The sequence below is a fragment of the Eleginops maclovinus genome, chromosome 22, assembly GCF_036324505.1.
Source record: "Eleginops maclovinus isolate JMC-PN-2008 ecotype Puerto Natales chromosome 22, JC_Emac_rtc_rv5, whole genome shotgun sequence".
Lineage (NCBI taxonomy): Eukaryota > Metazoa > Chordata > Actinopteri > Perciformes > Eleginopidae > Eleginops > Eleginops maclovinus.
Genome location: NC_086370.1, coordinates 16,595,221 through 16,615,632, shown reverse-complemented (window position 1 = coordinate 16,615,632; position 20,412 = coordinate 16,595,221). Strand labels below are relative to the sequence as shown.

General features: G+C 39.8%; 1 protein-coding gene across 1 annotated transcript in view; it reads right to left on the bottom strand.

Annotated features, from left to right (window-relative positions):
- sorcs3b (sortilin related VPS10 domain containing receptor 3b) overlaps positions 1-11,356 on the bottom strand; it is a 35,890-nt gene extending 24,534 nt beyond the window's left edge. Inside the window, exon 1 of the mRNA XM_063875000.1 lies at positions 10,575-11,356. Coding sequence (XP_063731070.1) covers positions 10,575-11,336 — 762 coding nt within the window. The 5' untranslated portion in view covers positions 11,337-11,356. The remainder of the gene's footprint in view (positions 1-10,574) is intronic.
- Between the last annotated feature and the right edge of the window lie 9,056 nt (positions 11,357-20,412).

Sequence of the window (20,412 nt, the reverse complement as noted above, 5' to 3'; positions counted from 1 at the left end):
CTGCTTGGCTGATTTGTCCCTAAGTAGATACATCAAGGGTACATCACGGAAAACTGTGCGTCCCCACGTCTTCAAATTATTGATAGCTGTGCATCACGGCTCAAGTCAATAAGGAGCAATTACTTACATGCATATCCTGAAAAAGAGCAGATGCACATCAGATGCGTGATTTACACTATGAGGACCAAACAAATGAAGAAGAATTCAAACTAAAATTCTGAGAGTTTGTGGTGCAGCCCTGCACTTATGTAAATACTGGGAACAAACAAACACAAAATGGTTTCCAGAATTATTTTGAGCCTTCAAGGTAAATATAATTTTCCATGCATATCATCGCTCACTTGCATACATGAAATTAAGTAAGGACCCTGGAAGGCCAAAAGCAGTGCATTTATTCATGTTTATGTTTTATTGATGTGAGCAAAGAGAGCTTTGCCCCGGGAAAGTCAACCAATCATTTTTTCAGATTGGCGCTCCCCCTCCGAGGAGTTGGGTTAGTCATCCTTTTATCATAACGTTTTATTCTTGCTGCCTTCTTTCCCTCTTTTGCTTTACTGACTTTTGCTTTCTTTCTATCATTCTTTCAATCTCTCTGTCTTTGTCTTTTTTTCATTTGTTTTAAAAGCAGGCTCTAGAAGTTTACCGTTGTTTTTATATTTCATAAGGAACCTGCACTTAGAGAAAGACAAAAACAAACATTAAAGGCCAAGTCACAAGCTGTTTGGTCACGTAAAGGTATCAACTCTTAAAGATGGCTGCATAGACAGCCTCCATGGCAACAAAGCATTACAGCCATGATGTAATGGTGATGTAATGGTGATATAATGTTTCGGGTTGAAACAAATGTCTCATCCACACACACAGAACTACACGGTACACTTGCGCAAGCATGAAGCGCATTCACACACACAAATTGTTGGAGCAAATCAAATCTTTAGGAATGACATATCCATCTGTTTTTTTAAAGAGAAAAGCTCACTATTTTAAAGTGCTTCAGTGGGACGTGAGAGGCATTTCAACCCCATATTGGTGGGCAGAGGATTTTCTACACAGCGCGCAATTTAGGCATGAATCATCTCTGTGTACTGCAATATGGCTATTAAGAAATACGAAATCGACTGTTGCTTCACATCAGCGCAGTCTTACAACACACTCCGAATGAAACCTGTTGCCCCCACTAAAGCATCATTAAGATGGCAGCCTTCAGCATGTCAGCTTAATTGGGTAGTCAAGGGAAAAAAGAGACCCTTACTCTAATAATCACACCTCCAGATTGCTGTTTCTTTCCTTCTTAGGAGTAACACACAACGGGAAGTATTAGCCATCTTTAGAAATACTGCCACTTTCATGTACATCTGGCACTGTTTTTGAACCGAGCCGGAGGGGCCAAATGAAGAATCTAAATTAATTTCCAAGGGACCCCCAAAGTTGAGAACAGTGAGTGATGTGACGCTCTTTGTAATAAAAGAAAAAAAGCACTGACACATTCTTCTATTTCTTTACCTTTAGCACTCAGTGAGAAGTTCACAGCTGAAATGCTACACATTTACATTCTCATGAATACACATAAGCTTCTGTATATTGTACTGTGGGGTAAACACATTCATACACAGAGCCTTCTCCCGGGAGTCACCCTTGTCTATTTAACTCCTCTGAGTATAACCATGACATCAAAATGCCTGACAATTCACTGAAATGTGTCGACACTAATTAAATCATGTCTTAAATATAAGCTTTCATAAGCTGGCTTTTACCCAAATATGCCATCGCTCCTAGTCAGCTGTCTGTGGGTCAGTGTCTGTCACCTAATACGTTTTGATAAACAAAGTTAAAGGTGTGTATTGAATCTGTCAAAAGATTTAATTGAAATTTTAGTTTTTTAGTTTACTCAGGCCATGAGGATGATAATATGAATAACATTTGAACAATTATGAGAATAAAAACCCGAAAAGTGCTTCACTGAGACAAGTTAGCATGTTAAATAAACCACATACACACAAGTTATGTGTAACAAGTGTGAACTGATAAGAGCTCATTACATATTTGGTGTATATGTAAACCAGTAAGTACATTCACTTGTAAAAAAATGTACTTAGGTAGAATGTTGTGTCAAATTTAAAGAGACAATCAACAATAAAGATCTAAATAAAATGTAAATCTGATTAAATATCAGCAGTGTATTTACCATTACAAAGTACACAAATCTAAGATACACTTCAATAATTAAGACATAATCCTAACATCACTGATGATCACATCCTAAAATGCGTACAGACTAAAAAACTCTCAAACACAAAGAATATTTTTGAGGGTAAATTGAGCTTGTCATGGGCCGGGCTGGGGTGCTGCCCAGCTTTTACATAATTTGTTATGTGTCACAGTGTAAATTACCCTAAATTGACTCTCAGCCATTACGACTTTGAATAAGAAGCGGAAGAAGTGGTTTGGAAGAGGAAACGGGGTGAAAAAGGTAGTGGGAAGAGCCAAGTCTATGAACTAATGCAGATCCAAGGGGCCCCCTAATGCATCCCGGCCATTATCAGACACCAAAAGCTGGCATATCAATGCGAGAGGAGCAAACTGGGACTCCATTGTTCACCTCACTACTCTGAATTTCACTGGCCTGAAAGCAGAAGCAATTCTGAGGACACAGAAATAAAACCTGGTTCATTTGTTGTTAAGCTCATTACATCCTCAACTTCATTAACAGAATAAAGACAGAAGCCGAAGGCAAGAAATGAGAGGCTGTTTGTATCTTTAAATCAACAAGCTAATTAATGTCCCAGATCTTCTACACCCACTGACAACATGTGAGGTTTGAATTGGTTTATTGCTTTTATGTTTTGTATCTTGTAAATAATGAGGAAAAGTTCACCAGCCAAACAGTAGAAAATATATTGGTTCATGTCCTTTATTAGACCAAAAACACATTTAATAGTGGAGAAAGTTATCTGTGTATTAAGTGAGTGTATGTGTCACAACACACCCAACACAGAGATATAAATGCTCTCGCTCATAAAATTAATATATTCATGCATCCATTAGAAATTATCGGATACAAACACCGGCGGAGAAAAGAAATACAGTATTGGTTGCACATTTGCATAAATGTCTTTAAGGCTTGTCACCGATGAGGGCGAAATCAAGGTGCACTGCAAGTGGGCGAGGGGATAAAAACACAACATCCAAAGTATAGCACTTAGCAGAAAAAGGCAAGCGTCATTCAAAAGAAATGATGCGGTCGAAGAGAGGCCTAACTCTGTCCGCATCTTATCAGAGGTCCAATTGATTGTTTGTACTTTTGTGGGTGAAAACATACTCTGGGGAGGCTGCTTTCATCAAGTAAAACCCAGCCAAATGTCCCTTGAGTATTAGTCTGCTGTCAGCTGTTTACTTATCCTACTGATTCCTGAGCTTTGGTCATATTGCCCTAATGCGGGTTTCAGCAATCAATTCAGGCCATTATAAGGGGGGAATTAATTAAATGGGCTGAATGGGGGAGGGTTTCACTTCAAACACATTGAGAGGAGATGTTATGTCTCTCAGCTGCTAACAACAATCCAGATTAAATGTGCTGTTTGCCATTAGTGGGATAAAAGATTGTGATTGCTTCATTTCTTTTAAAGAAAGCTTGGGGTAAAAAGTAAATGCAAAATGTTTAATGGACTAGGTAAATATATATATATATATACACAGCACTTTTATGTGTTGACATCACAGCACACTGCACTGTGGTTTGTACAAAAGGTAAAAAACAAGAAGCATTCAAGGACAAATTTGATGGCAAATTCAGAACTAATTTAAATGTGTTGACACATTTGACAAAGTTTTAGTCACATCCCGTGCAATTTAAAATTAATTTGCTGCATTGTAAGTGGTGTGGAGAGACAACAATAAAACATTAGCATTTTGTTTTTACTTTTGTTCTTTTTTACTGTTCGAGGCCACTGTTGTTTGCTCCTATTTATTGTTCCAGGTTCAGTAGCATGACTACATTTACTTTTGTTCATCTGTGTAACCCTGTTATTCATTAAGGCATGGACTACAACAGAGATTGGAAATTTAGCAGGGTGAAATATGATAATGTCAAATCATTGGAAAATGAACAGGTTTTTTGATGAATTTGAACTATAGTTAGCATTTTGGAGTACTTTGAGCAGAACACCACTCAGACACTTCTCTCGTCTCATTTATTCCTTCACAGCTTTGGCTCCTAATGGCTCGGCTTTTGCCCGCAGGGGTCTGAGCTGGAGCCAAAGGCGATAGTGGGTCCAAATTGAGATTTTGAAAAGAAAGTGCCCTCCACCTAAAATGACCCCATATACCAATAAGGCTGCGAGATCACTAGAACAATGTGTCCACACCCCCCAACATCAGGGATATGAGTTGATATTGATCCAACAGATTACATTTTTATAGGTTTCCATGCAACAAGGTAGTATATTCTTGCAGTGAATTGAAACCATAGGAAGGTGTGAAATTTGGAGGGTGTGAGTTTTGAAACATTGGTAGGTTTTCCAGCCGGACAGACTAAATATTCCAGTGAATCTGACTGCTTAATATAGAGGTTAAGCTTATTGTCAGTGTTGTTTCTTATATCTTCTTCTTATTGATTGACTTTTATGCAGATCTGGTTTCTGTGTATTAATTGTGATACATTTAACACTGTTCAATGTTAACACTCACAGGTGGGGGCTTCAAATAAGTGTTTTTTTTCTGTGGCCTCTTCCTACACTGTATTTTATTTACTATCTTTGTGATGCTCTGAATGAACACCAAAAAAACACATAAAACCAAAAAACTTGGACTAAATAAAGTGAATGCAAAGGTACGTGAAGGCAGTGTATTTTCATTACTTTGCTTTGACATCAACTACTAGAAAACACTTTATTTTTCATCTTGCATTCTTGGTCAGCCACCAAACATAACAGTTTAGAGAGGCTAAAGTCCTTCCCTACACAGGGAAAAATCTAATGATGTCTCTTATGGATTTGTATGTCACATCTGGCAGCAGTGGTGGGCGTTCTAAGCGCAGGACCAGGGGCGACCCGGGTCCAACCCACATGTGGTTAGGTTTAAGAAAACAAAAGCACTTTGTTTTTAGATTGGGAAAAAAGTAATTTTGATGAATGTTATTAAAGTCAGTAGACCGGCTTTTAATTCACGTATAACTTGACTTAACCAACAAGGCCACCGCCATTTAGTGTTTTGACTGCATAAACATTACCATTAAAAAGCTTTGGTGGTTACTATTGTGGGGAAACAAATGTTGCCTTTTCATTTCAGTTGTGAATAAAGTAACTTTCTGAGCTTTGTAGTTGTTTAAATAAACTTTGATATAACCATTTTACAGCGTATATTCATGAACGCGTCTAACCTAATTGAATTGTTCTTTTGTTTACAGCGGCAGCAGGTCATTTACACTTTCTAATGAGTTTCCCGAACATCTCCACATCAGAAAGAGAGGTGTTTGGAAGAAAGGCAAAAGAAGCACAGAATACAACATCATATATAAATACATTTCAATTTCAATCACCTTTGTGAGGAAATGTGGGCCATTTTACATAATTAAAAAGTGTGTACAACAAAAACAGGGAGAAATGCATGGAAATATAATCAAAGAGGGTCTTTTCTTTAGGATTGAGTAGGATAGTATTCAGAAAGTCTTTTTAAACATGTCCTACATCCTTATCAATGACAATTCAAATCTGCTCCAATACAATTATGACGTTTTTTAAGTGATGATTATAGTTTCTGTCAAGTCTTTTCTGTAATGATGATTTTGTCATCATTTCTAAATTACTGACTATTCTGTTTATTTTCTTTTGCCCATAGCTTCAGATTTCAACAGTCATTCAATATTTTGAGTTTTTGTTTTGCTCAAAGCAAAAACTATCACTCATTTGAGAGGGTTTGTTCCCCATTGAGTGAGTATTTTGTTTTAAAAATGTGACATTTTTGTGTTTGGAAGTTTTCAATCATCTCCATTGATTGCTCCATCTGTCGGTGTGTGGCACTTTAAGTTGGGCCTTTTCTGTCCCACTAGGTAGGAAAAACCATTTCCCCCTGCAACTAATACATTCCTGTCTGTGAACTGCCAAGTCAACCCATTATTTAAGCCGAATGCCACCTGCACAATCCCCGTCATCTTTAAACATGATAGTAACTGCTGTGCTGCTTCAGGCAAAATGCTGCTTCCAGAACCTGCAAGTGTCAAGGCATAATGTAACCAAACCGGGCTGACTTAATATTAGGAGTAACAAAAGTAAAGAGCTGAACAAACAACCTTTAGCCATAACAACTTATTTCATAAAGCGTTGCAGTTTGTGTGTACGATATATCCGTGATGATTATGAAGAGACTGTCTCCCAATTTGAATTTTCTGATTTTCACAATCAGAAAGTGCATAAATTAGTTGTTATAACCTAATCACAGGTGTAGTATGTGACTACCACCCTGCGGCAGTTATTAAACTAATTAATCACATGCAAAACTGTCAAATATGATTCTGCACCCGCTTTGTCACTTTGATTAAAATTAAAATAAATGTGTGTACTGTATGTGTGTGTCTAGAACATAGAGAGAGGGACTGATAGAGAGGCAGATAGAAATCAAGCAATGACAGTGAGCATCAACACACGACTGGTGGCAGGCCTTTATTTGGTGCTTAAAATGCACTTTGTGAGCCAAAACTACCGTCTAAGTGCTGAGAGCCTGTGTTGATGCGATGCATTATGGTCCCAGAGCACAAATGATTCATGAAAAAAAAAAGGCACACATGCATGTCATTCGTGCAGTAAAAACTGGGATTTTCTCTGAATTATTACTATAGGGAAAGGGGAAACTAGTATGCAGTGTGCCATGAAAAGAATGATAGCAAATGAAGCCTTTCTCTCTGCAAATGTTACGATCTTGGCCAAACAGGTTTCTCAAAATTGTTTCTGCCGTTGTAACCAGCAGTTTACCTCTTACAAAGCACGCAGGGTTTTGGCCGTATCTATCAGCTTCATACAATCACAACAGTGGACAGCGCACCCCTAAAGGCTTGAGACGGGCGGGATTAATGAACAGACTTATGGTGCTGACACCCCCAGGGAAAAGCAGCTAGAGGACGAAAATATCTGGTAGAAAGAAATTACTTTAGTTTTATTTTTTTTCCCCCATTGACTACAGCTCTAAAATCTATGTTTAGGAAAATATCAGAAACCTAACTCACAATCAGTCAAAGCCGATGTATTGACAATAATATAAATACAACCTCTAGAAAAGGCTGAAATGGCCAAATCCTGAGGTGATAGAGCTATTCCCACACAAAATGTATCACAGAGAGGAAACAATGTGTACGGAATTCTTCTAACGTGAACCACTTTTTCACCCAATACCCTTAGCTAGCAACCAGGGGGACAGGGGATGATGAAAAGTGCACGGATAAAGGTTTTGCAAGGTCACATTTTGGCCCCCTTTGACTCAACATTATTTGACTTTTGCCTCCGCCAACAAGGGGTCGGTCTGAGGGCTGCCCTCTCCCAGTTTATTCATGTGAAGTTATCCCAAACTATAAACACACAAACCACATTGAAACTGTTTCCTTTGTTGTACTTGAACACCTCAACAGAGGCAGCTTTTTATTACATGTTTCATCATCCTGCATCACCCTCAAACTCTGGTCAAATGCCTCTGTGAATTGGGAACCGATTCCATTTGATTGTATGGATCAAGGAGTTTCCATGCAACCAGCTCTGGCATGTTAAACGGAATGGATGTCTATCTAATGAACCGATTTTAAACACAAGTGTCCCCTTGGGCCATGCCATTTCCTCTTTTTTATCGTCTATTTATACCGATGAGATTATGTGCAACAATAACCACTTCTTTCTGATTAAGCAAGCGGACAACACGGCCCAGGAGGCATGTCTGATTCCCAGTCAGTCGCAGCAGAAAACGACGACATTACAGAGCTCACAGATCCGTTTGACTCTTGGAACCTCGGACAAAAACAACAATGAGATTCACTCTTTAGCCAGGAAAAACAGCTGGCCTCATTGATGGCAGCTTCTCTCAGAGCCAGTTTTTAATAGAAAGCCAATAAAAATGACCGAAATTCTCATGGTAGGCGGACCTTAGTTACAACAACATACAGGATCATTTCTGCAGCAGAAGCTCGGGGGATGTGATGTCAATAAAGACGCTCATTAACTGTCCTCAGCTTCAACATAGCGTCCTACTTTGTGAGCTGTCTGAGGAGCTTGGTCAATCAGGAGCCTAAAATCATTTGGCTGCCAATAACACTGATCACCAGCTGGCTTGCACACTAAGACTTTTTGCCTTCAGGGGGGTAGCAGGGGGGACTCTGCATCCCTTGAGTGTAGGATGTGCTGCGATGACTGCTTAAAAAGATAACCAACATGGTATCACAGCTTGAACACTCATGTGAGGCAAAAAGACTGAAATATTGATTTACTATAAAAGGACCTCACCAGCCAAGTGTATTTATTAGTATTTTTAATTAGTTTATTTTCTGTTTTTGCTGATATTTATGGAAAAACATCATTATAAATCATTAATCTTTATATCTGCTTTCCCATTCACATTCAGGGCAGATTTAAGATGTGGAAAACATGCAGTCAATCAATACTACATGTAGTTAAGAAGCATCCATTAAAAAAGAAATCTGCACAGCCTATGTTTTATTCCCATGGCTGAGTCCAATCAATGTTATCTCTTCTAAAGTCAAAACCCAGAGAGCTATGACTTCAGGCTTTCATGTCTCAGACAATCACAGAAATCAAATAATAGTTGTGGGAGGACTGATTTGGTGACAGATTTGAGGATTTACACGATGAATTTCTTTATCAAATGTGAACTCCGAAGACCCCCTCCTGGCACGTTCACCATCACCTTCTACATTTTTCTCATTTAATTCCCCATGGGATTTTACATCCTGGACAGATCACAGGAAAGTCTTGAAGTGAATATTTGATAGAGCTACCCCACACCACAGGAACTAAGTAATTTTCCTTCAAATAGTCCTCTTAGATTGAATTTATTATTGGTAATTTACATCTAGTATAGTCTGAGCTCTAACATCCAGTCATAAAATGCCATCAATTTAAACCTGGCAGTTCTCCTCATACTTTTGGGAGAGGGGTTCAGACTGTATAAATCTTGTATGTTGACTCGCTGCAGTGACAAGCCCATCAGTGATGATCCAGTGAACAGTGTCCGGCAGAGCTAAAGGCCATCATTGGTGAAGACATCTCAAACAAACAACATATTTCACAATACAGAATTGATTATCTGCATTTCTGGTGTATTTCCATAGAGACTGTCCACAGTAATGCATCACACAGCCAATGTCTGACAAACATAATGACATGCGTAGGTTACCAGAAAGAAAATGTACCAGATAGCACAAAGGAGGGTGTTGAATTAAATAAGGCATCCAATTAGATATCTGTATTTTTGGATAATGTATGAATAATCACAGTGTTTCTGGGACACAACAATCTTCTGATGTGTTCCCAGATTCATGTTGCTGCCACACTCCCTTTTGCCCAAAACTGAGGTGATCTGAATTACCTGCAGTGAAAAGGCAGAGCAGCTCCTTTCTTTTGTACGAGGCTGTTAGTAGTTTTAAGATCTTTGTACCTGATAAATGCTGGAGCTTACCAACACTTGTTCAGGCTTCATATGTAAAGTAGAAGATAACATCTCCATGGCTTTGTCTTTGTTTTAGTACAATGGTGTGCATGTGTGTGTGTGTGTGTCTGTCTATGTGTAAGAGGGAGGGGCTGAGGGGTTATCTGGATGGTTGCTGCAATGTCCTGTCATCCATTTAAGTTCTGCACATTCCCATCAACCTATTTGGAAGTGCAAAGGTTGGAAGCATTTCAGAAACAAACATTTATCCAGGCAATTAAACAACTCCCAACAAAGTGTGAGTCAAATGTCAATGACAAAAGCCTGGTGCATTTGGCAAAAGGTCAGAATCTGTCTCATCAGCATCATAGGGTGGACACAATCCCTATTAATTCTAGCTACAGCACCTTCCTGAGAGACGTCACTTGATTATTTCATACATAATTAATGCACTATGATTGCTGCCTAAATACCTGCACCTTCCCATAGCTGTGTCACATAAATGCACCTGCAGGGCAAACTGTTAATTCAAAGTTCAGGCGGAAAAAAAAGTGTTGAAATAAAGCAAAAGGAGGGAATCCTGCAAGTGCACAGTCATATCCATCAGGCGTCCACACAAACAAGCGCGCAATCCTCTATGTACAAACCTCTGTGTATGCAATTACAATAAATATATAAGTGAAGGTGAAAACTGAAAATGCACAACTGAATAAACGTATAAAAACTCTTTGGGACTGAAATAAGTGCTTTGGAGTTGGGAATTCCCGATATACGTGCATAAAAAAGCTGTGCGTAAAATGTGAGTTTCATTCAAATCTGTTGTATGTTTTAAATCTGCATTTATGACACAAATAGCGTTGTGCATTGTGTGGGGAAATTCCGTGTTTTCTTAAACCTTTTATGGTGTGAATTGTTTTTGTAAAACTGAAACTCACGCTGCTGTTGTGTCCGGACCAATGCACCATCGCCTGGTTGTGCGCAGAGTCCCCCGATAGAGCAAAAGTGGACGTGTCTAGGTTCGGCTCACTTTGCCTCGGGTTAGACCCTCTGCCTTCCTCCCCAGTGCGCCGATACTCGGGTCGGGAGCTCGAAACACCTTGGACCGTCTCCACAAACCTCTCTCTGGACTGCGCTTCTCCATGAATATTCCTATCCACATGATCGGTGTATGGTGTACTTAACCCCCTTTTTACTCTTTTTCTCGTGTCAGGGAATGATTTTCCTAACACTATATTCGCTGTAATTCGTCCTTGGTAGTCCTCGGAAATGTTAACGCACTTTTGACCAGGTATTGTGAGACTGGTGAGACAGATTGGTGCCGTTTTGTTTCCGATCAGTGCCTCGTTTTCAAGTCCTCTCTGAGTTTCTTTCTCCACTTGCTTGCCATTGTATGCCTCCAAAGCACCGACTTCTCTCGATTGAAAAGCACTCAAAACTTTAGTACTATTGTCGACTTTGACCTCCGTTGATTCTCGGGTTACAAGTGCTTCCAGTTGATTAACCTCCAGGCGATAAAATCTGTCGTTTGTTTTCAGAGAAGTTATTTCCGCTTGAGCCACAAACTTAGAGTGCAAGGGGTTCAGAAATACGAAAGCAAAAAGGGAAACACTCCAAAATGACCACAGTCCCATTGTGTTCTTCCAAACTGAAACAGTAAAACAGAGGAGAGAAAACAGATGTGGCAACTTCGACAACATTCAGGGTATCATTTTTACGAGCAAGAAGCCATCCAGCAGACCCGCTCACGTCCAGGAATTTGTCAAAGTGAGGGACCAGTTGGGGAGGCGCTGCGCATCAGGCAAACGCGCCGACGGAGAGTGACTGCAGGAACGATTTCAGCTCATTGTTCATGAAGATGTTTTGGGGAAGATGGTTTTAAAATGCTGAAATCATTTTATAAAATCCACGATATTGTTTACGTTATTTTACGTAAGAGTTTTTATTCAACAACTTCGTAGAGGCTAATTTATTTTTGTAACGCTAATAAAGTTATCCAAAATGCCACTACATGTATTGGGACTCGTTGACAGCAAAATATGGCTAATTTGTGGTTTGCAGAACAGTGTTGTGTTCACACTGTGGCAACATTTTTTGCCTCAGAAACGAAACGAAAACATCATTTACTTGCATAAATCAACTCCGGATTCACCTGTCAACTGTGTGCATGCTCATGTGTGAGAGTACCTTTCGGGGAAATTCAGTTGGACTTCCTTATAAAGATCCAAACGTGCTACTGATATCGTTTGATGTGCAGGGGTTTTCTACTGTGAGAGTATTTCTCTTGACACTCGAAGACTTTTTTAATTTTAATTAGGGCACTAATACAACGCACCTCAGGCCGTGTACTGCACAACAGCCCAGGAAACGAAGAGGAGCTTTGAAGTCATACTATGATAGGTTTGCTGTCATCTCCTTGACTTGTGGTACCACACAGCCAATAAACCTATTACAACTCTGTTTTTTTGTTCTTGGTTCTTTTACATTTTGTATTATTCATTCATTTTTTGCTGTGCACATAGGAAAAATTGTACTTTCTCTGAATCAATATGCTATTTGAAAGGTATTAGTTTCAATTAGTGGAGCCAAATGAATCCTGAAAGGCAATTTCTATTTCCTGCTGACAGAGCTCTCTGTCAGTTGTTACAGAAATTAGTCTTTGTGATTATAAAAAAGAAACTTTTTTTACTCAGTAAATGTATCATGATTCTTGGTGAAAATAAAGCTGATACACGCGATAGATATGTTTGCTTTTAGCTTCCAGAGAGCAGACCGAGGGAGATTCATCAAGAGAAGGATTTCCATATATGAACAACCAACACATCTTTCAATCACATGAACAGGATAAAAAAAGGGTATACTGATATGTCCTTGTAATGTGAGGGCAGACGTTTTATACATTTTAAGGTAAAGCGATAGCAATTTTCCCTTTATGTCAAGGTTAAACCATTCATGGACCTGGAGAAACTCCTCTCCACATACTTCCACACTTGCATGAACATGTCAAGTAGTCCTGACTGTATGTCGTGAGAGAAACTGTAAAAGTGAAGAGGGGACTTTTAATGTGCTGCTCTGCTACGCTTCATATGAGTGTGCACAGTGAACACCGTGTGTGAAACCTGGTATAACTTACATTTTCAGAATTCATATTAAGGACTGCTGCTTCTTTACCGTTGGCCTACTGTGGATGAACTCTTGGCAGCAAAATCATGCATCTACTGAGCTGTAAAACCTGCTGTAGTGTGGGGGATAAGACATTTACCCGTCCTTGAAAGCTGCACAGTGAGGACCTAAGCACAAAAGAACCCACTGGAAAGACTGACATTGACATGAGTTCATTGCTGAGAGCAGCACCTTCTGATCTTGCACACATCCTCAGACAGTGCAGTGAAAACAGCAATCAGAAGGCGAGCCAGCTGCCATCCTTCTCAGAGGGGTAACGTCTTGGTAGCTGTTCTTTGGCACGGCTGTACAAACAAATTGAGATTCATACAAGTGAGGGCTGCGGGCAGCAGGTGCTACTGTTGCAACTATGCCGCACGCCAGACAGCTCACTCTCTCTACAGGCCATCCCCGCCAGAACGCCTATGCAATGAGGGGGTAATTGGACTGATCACACTCTGTTTACCCATTATGCTGGTAAAATGAAGTGGGTTGTTCCGAAACACACTGTGACAGTCTGGGGAGGAAGGAGGAGCCTCCTCCATCAATGACACGTCTTTAATCTGTACTAACCTTGGCCTGAAAGAGCATTGTGGGTATTTCAGCGTGTTTGTGTATTTGGGAGCGTGTGTGTGTGTGTGTGTGTGTGTGTGTGTGTGTGTGTGTGTGTGTGTGTGTGTGTGTGTGTGTGTGCGTGTACGTGTACGTGTACGTGTGGGAGATACAGCAAGAAAGGTCTGCGTGTTTATTTCTACAGAAATATCTGGGGGGAAGATTTTGAATGTCTTAGTTTGGGTGTATATACCCAACAAGCTGTGTTCTTAAAGGAATATTGCATATTTTCCTGGGTGGAGAAGATCTCCCATTCTGCATACATTTGAACATTGTGAAAGAGAATAAGAGAATAAGAGAGATGAGAGGGTGAGACTGAAAACTGTGTACATCGGTGTTGCTCATTCAATTTTATGTGCGCTCCTCCCCAGTGTAGATCATTAGCAAGATTATCAGATGTAATCATCTCATTCTGGTGGCGCATAATTCAGACAGTCCCTGCAAACGGCCCCATCCTCTCTCCTGTTTCTACTGAAGACAGGGAGCAAACTCTAAAGCTTTCAGGACAAAATCCCATTTGTGCATCCGCTGTCTGCATCCCAAGCTTGTTAGTTCCAACACTTCAGTGATCCCGGCGGAGCAGACGCATAGGCAGCAGCAGGAACCATAATGGCCATCACCCAGACAGCTCACACTCGCATGCAGGAGATGAACAGCAAGGTGCACTCCTGCCCGGTTATACCCATGCCATTAAAAGAGAGAAACTTTCTTTTATTGCAGATGACAAAACACTTATTTTGTACCTCCTTCATTGTCTAGATGAGAGAAAGGCATTTTAAAATCACAGTGGGAGGAGTAGTTAGGACAGTTTGCCACTGCAATAAACTGGCCCTGTCACTGAAAATACAACAATCCTCATTGGTGAGTCACTGGATTACTATTATCTCTTTGATGTCTTTGTTCTGGAGCCTTTTACCCGTACATGATGAACACAGGGACATGTCTGTCGAGATATCAATACAATTTACTAGATCTCCCCCGGCTGCAGTTCATCTTTCACACAAGACTGTAATGCAACAGCTTGAAGGATTTGCTCAGATGTACTGGGTCAATTATACATCTTGTTCCCCCATCCATATTCTTTAAGATGATCCATATTATACAAAGGATATTTCCAGTTCCAGTACAACTTTGATTGTCCTAATTTGGCCATTGTGTCTCTCTGTTGTGAGGAAAATGGACTTAAAGTAACTGCTGTACCCGGAGAGACATTCCTACAAGATGTAGAGAATCACAAATAATTAGATGTTCACACAGGTTGTAAGCCAACAGTTTTGGTATATTATTATTTAGTACGAAATTGTATTTAGGTACTAATTAAGCACACCCTAAAACATCCCTGGTTGCAATCATGGTTCCTGAAACTAACATTATATACACCTAATTATAAAACAGCAAAAGGTTTATGAAGGAACGTGATCTTACCAGAATTAGGTGTTCTTACAACATAATGAGACAATTATGTTAATGAATGTATCTGCAAAGTCACGAAATGTTCATAGTGATTATATCAGTAAAATGTTCACTGACAAAGGAATTGCACCGGAATTCCCTAAAGTGCAATACAATATATGCCATTAGCAATTATGCATGATAAACTGTTTTTTATGGTTATGTTAGTCACTCAGCATTTGGTTAAGCTTAGGGGAGGACTCTGATCTTGGTTAAAGGTTCTCAATAAAAAATTCAGAGCATATCCTTGATTCAGGGACTGCTTCTACGGCTTTCAAAATGACGATGAATGAGCTAGCAGCTCACAGCTAACTGCATGTTTAGTACAGAACGGTAACAATTTGCAAAATGCTGCCAGCCCTTACTGCTGCTTCTTGCACTATCCAATATAGCACGCATCCTGCATTCATTAATTTTCTGTATTTGACAATGATGTTATATAACGTTCCCAGTTCATTGGAAAATTTGGAAGATTTGGGGTTTAAATTTAACTTCAATACCCTTAAAATTAGACATGAGGTTGCAACTAAACGGTTGGGACAAAATAGGAAAACGTGCAGGCTAGCACGTCGACATCTATGAAAAGGTCAGCCTACATTATTGTTACATTACTCAAGGGCTGTGAATGTGGATATAGCCTCAACATTAGTTTCAATCTGCTATCTTTGGTGTTGCTATTGGAAGGAATGAGTAATGCCAGGATAAATGAGTTCAGTCAGCCATCTAAATCTTCCTCTAGACGTAAGCGTAAGAAATATCACTGCGTGACGATTTAGCTTCTCCTGTCAGGCTAAGCCCAGACAATGAACAGTAGTTTAGTGAACGAGTCCAGACTCTGAATGGAGAGCACATGTAGCTTAAGTAATGCTAGGTGAACACAAACAATAGGGAGAGAGAAAGCTACTGTTCAAACAGCTAGAGTTATAGTGAGGAGATCAACATGGACAGTGTGTGAGAACAAGTAAACATGGTCTTTCCACTCACCTAAAAAGTAACAAGAGAAGAGGAGGACACCCTAACCAGAGTAAAAGTACACAATGAAGATGGCAACAGCTGTAGCCTGAGAACGCTCATAAAACATATTAAAAATGCATAACAAAATGGGGCTAAAAGTTCCCTGAGGAAAACAATATCTTTAGTTGAATAAAACGAACAGGGTTTTTTTTGTAGAAAGACAAATACTATATCAAAATCAGTTGCTACAATGAACATTGCATATTATATTATTGGCAAAACAAACGATTACTATATTTAAGGCACATCATTTATTTCTTATTCATTTTCCCTGTACAAAATAAACATACCAACTCAACACCCTAAATACGGCCTCGGTTGTGAAAACGAGTGCTCAAATACTGCCATTACATACTTCTGTTCATGCATATAAGACTCTAGATAGAATCAGAGGATGAAACCCTCTTTATTAGTCACATACATGCACACAGCAGAGCACACACAGTGAAATTGGTCCTCTGAATTTAACCCATCCTAGTACTAGGAGCAGTGGGCAGCTATTGTGCAGCGCCCGGGGAGCAATGGGGAGGGGGGATTGGAGGTGTCCGGTGCCTTGCTCAAGGGCACCACAGCAGGGCCTAGGAGGTGAACTGGGACCTCTCCAAGTAGCAGTCCACTTTCCATATTTTCAAGTCTGCTTGGGGACTTGAACCGGCGACCTTACGATTCCCAGTCCAAGCCCCTACTGACTGAGCCACTGCTGGACTCTAAACATTAATGATGCTTTGACCAATGCAGGAGTCCCTCAAAATGTCAACTATTTGCTCCTTTTATGTATATATATATATACAACTAATCTTACAAACCATTTTAAGGAAATCTTTGAGAATGCTTTACCTTCTTTCTAGCTTGGCAGTCCATTCTTTGATTCTCCACCTCTGAGAAGGATCTGTCTGCCCATCGTAATACCAATTTATACCCAACTTATAATGTGTTTTTGTCCTCCCATTAAGACTGATCCATCATCTAGAACAAAGAGTCAGGATCGAGCGAAGTTTGGGTTATACACATAATTTGTAAGAGACAGGACTGCTTATATCACAGGAAATTTTGGTCTCAGGTCTTACAAATAACATCTGACTGCTCATGTTTCCGATTGTTGGAACTATTTTTAGCAATGTCAATATGTGCGATTGCTCTCAGCTAAAACGACAAAAACAAGGTTCACATTGAACCCAAACAAAATAATCATTACTAGTGGTGTTTCAGTGGATAGCAGGGTCTCTTTTTTCAGGTGTGAAGTTTGTGAGTTTGCAAGTTTTCTCAATGCTACTTAAACATGCACGCTGGGTGAAATTCATACTCAAAATTGACATACCCAGACAGGAATATGTGTGACTGTCTATCTTTGTCAACCATATGATGGACTGACAACTTTGCAGGCTGGTTATACCTGTTGTGTGCCAAATGAAGAAGAGGAAGAACACCCAGAATTCGTTTATCTTCATAAGGAAAAATGATTGAAGGAAGCATAACTTATTTTTAATCACCTCTGAGAGAATACTGCCGTGCACGTATATAGCTCTGAATGTTTGTAATCCATTTCACTCAAATATATCAATGAATATGAACAACAGGTTTATTAATACAATTATAAAGCTGCTCTGTTCACATCTAATGAACATGTTTGTTTATTGCCACTGGAGAGCAGACACCATCTGCTATCAAGAAGAAATGATTTGACCCTCTTTAAAAAATACCAAATCTGCCTCTTAAAGGAGATGGCAGCAATGTTATGCTGAAGTGTAGTTTGAATTGCTTAAATCAACATTTCAACTCTTTTGAACCCAGTTGTTAGCATTTGCCACCAACTGTAGCAGGGGTCTTTTTCTTCCCATGGGCGACACGAATGCGGTTTACATTTCATCTTCCAAATGGAGACTATTTTTAAAGACAAACGAAGAGTGAAGCAGTTCAAATCTGGAAACCCATACTTGTGTATAATGAGGCCTTCCATAGACAGCGAAGCCTGCATAATTGCATTACAGTATGTGAAAGAGTGAAATTAAGAAAGAACCAGTGAGGAGAAGGAAGGTAACTTTGCTCATCTGCTGCCACCTCCTGCAGTTTTAGGGGGATATTTCTGTCTAAGAACATTTGTGCAGCTCATTTACATTTTATATTTTGTCTATTGTTTTATGTTAAAGTTACAGCTTACAGTTTCCTGAATCTACAAAGTGACCCCTGTTTCCACCGGAGCAGTATCAGTAAGTCATCTTATGGACACGATCTTGATTTTCTGGTTTCTAGCTTCAGGACTTCTTTACTGCCCTGGATGTCAGACATTATTGTGGGAGGAATATATGCATGCTTAAAACAATCTAGTGGTATTCTTATTAAGTTTAGTTCCAGTAGGAGCTGATGGCAAACAACAACAAGAATAGATTAGATTAGAGAAGAGATAAAAACCTGCATGACACGAGTTCATCCAAATCCCTTTTCTCCTTGTTAGCATTAGTATGATGCTGGGGCAGATTTATAGCGGTGTAACATAGCAAATTAAAAACGAACCAGTACGTGTTTGGAATGTCAACTGATAGGAAATCTTCCTTGCTCCGCCATCGTAAACAAGTAATGCTTGTATCAGTTTACTGTCGTTATATTTTATGCTGACAAGAGAGAAGCCAGAGGAAAGAAATGTCTTCCCTGTTATGGATTTTGTCCAACATTTACACATTGGCTATGTGGGCTAACTCTGACTATCAGTGGGTTTCCTTTAGGCTTAGCTCACAAACTGAAAGAAAAGTCGATGCAGCCTAAAACGCTCAGCAAGTTTCTTCTTTTAAATGAGCACTTTAGAACCTGACCAAAGGTGCACTGTTCTCTGCCCCTTACCTTTGGGGTCTATTGGCAGGCAATTGCTTACTACCAACAGCCCTTTTCCTCCCACCGCGCACACACGCACACGCACGCACGCACACACACACACACACACACACACACACACACACACACACACACACACACACACACACACACACACACACACACACACACACACACACACACACACACACACACACACACACACACACACACACACACACACACACACACACACACACACACACACACACACACACACACACACACACACACACACACACTTTTGGTCTCCCCATCTCTCTTGGTCTCTCTGTCTTTCTTTCAAGTACATTCCCACCACCCTACCCCACCCTCTCTCTGTCTATGTGCCTCCATTTGCACTTCCTTGCTTCTTTCCCATCTCGCCCCTTTTGAAGTCAGAGACAGCTCAAAATCCAACGTGGTACTTTTTTTTGGACAGCCGAGGGGAAATGGCTCAGATAGAGGGGCTCAAGTTCGATTACAGCTGTTAATCAAAAATCTACACTGCCCAGCATGGCGTGATGTGAGAAATGATTTTGGTTTTCGATCTGTCATAGCCACTATATGTAACATGCACAGGCCTATATGATGATATATTGTACTGTAAATCTGCACACACTCCCTGGGCAGAATTAGAAAAATGAAAACTCGCTAGGACTATAGAAAATACACACCCGTGAAGATATGCTAGAGAGGACAAATGAAACTGAAAAGAGAATAAAAACGCCACCAAATATCCATGCTCAAGCTACTGTATCTTCCCCGGCTCAGTGCAACTCATCCAACACCCAGATATAATACCATTCTGCAAACCCTGGATTGTGTTCTGTGGCAACATATTTTTTACATTTGTATGTGATTCTAGGCTCTTTCAGATTGTTTTGATGGCATGTTTTTGTTTGTAGATTAATGAGACAATCCTGGTAGCAGCAGGCATTGTTATCTGCCAAATTGGTTTTTGTGAATGTTTGTTGTTTTTGGACACTTAAGGGTTCATCAAAGTACAACACGTTCAAATAGTGCACACGCTGATTTTTCAAGGATCATTTTGGTTTTGTTTAAACCTTTTGTTTTTTTGCAGTTGTGTCCATCATTTGCAATCAGCAGTGTTAGGCAAATGTTAATTCTTAACTACAAATTAAATTACAACATAATAACAAATAAAAATCCTCTCATCTACAAATCCAATGTTCATCAGCAAGCAAACAAAGGATTCACATTTCACATTTTTTGTAAAAAACAGCTCCCCACAGATTGACTCATCTGCCGCTACACAACTAGATTACAACATTTAAAAATAAAAGCAGAAAAACACTGCTAATAAACTCAAGTGGACATTCAGTCAAAACAAAATACTGATTGTTTTGTCATGTTATCGGGCTGTCATGGGAATACACATTAATAATGCAGGCTGTCAGCATTCATCCACAAGCCAACACCTTTGCTTGTTGCATCTGCATCATTAACCCATAGTCCTACTATCCTTCATATTCAAGCAGCAGAGTAGACTGACGGCGATGAAACACATGCCATGAGACCCACTTCCTAATTTTTCTTCTTTTACTTTTCAATTGGAATACCAAGCTGTCAGATTTACAGGCTTCACCATAAACATCATGCTAAAACTGTGCAAGTAAAGACAGAGAGACAAATGTAACAAACTACCAATTTCTCACAGTGCAAAATGCA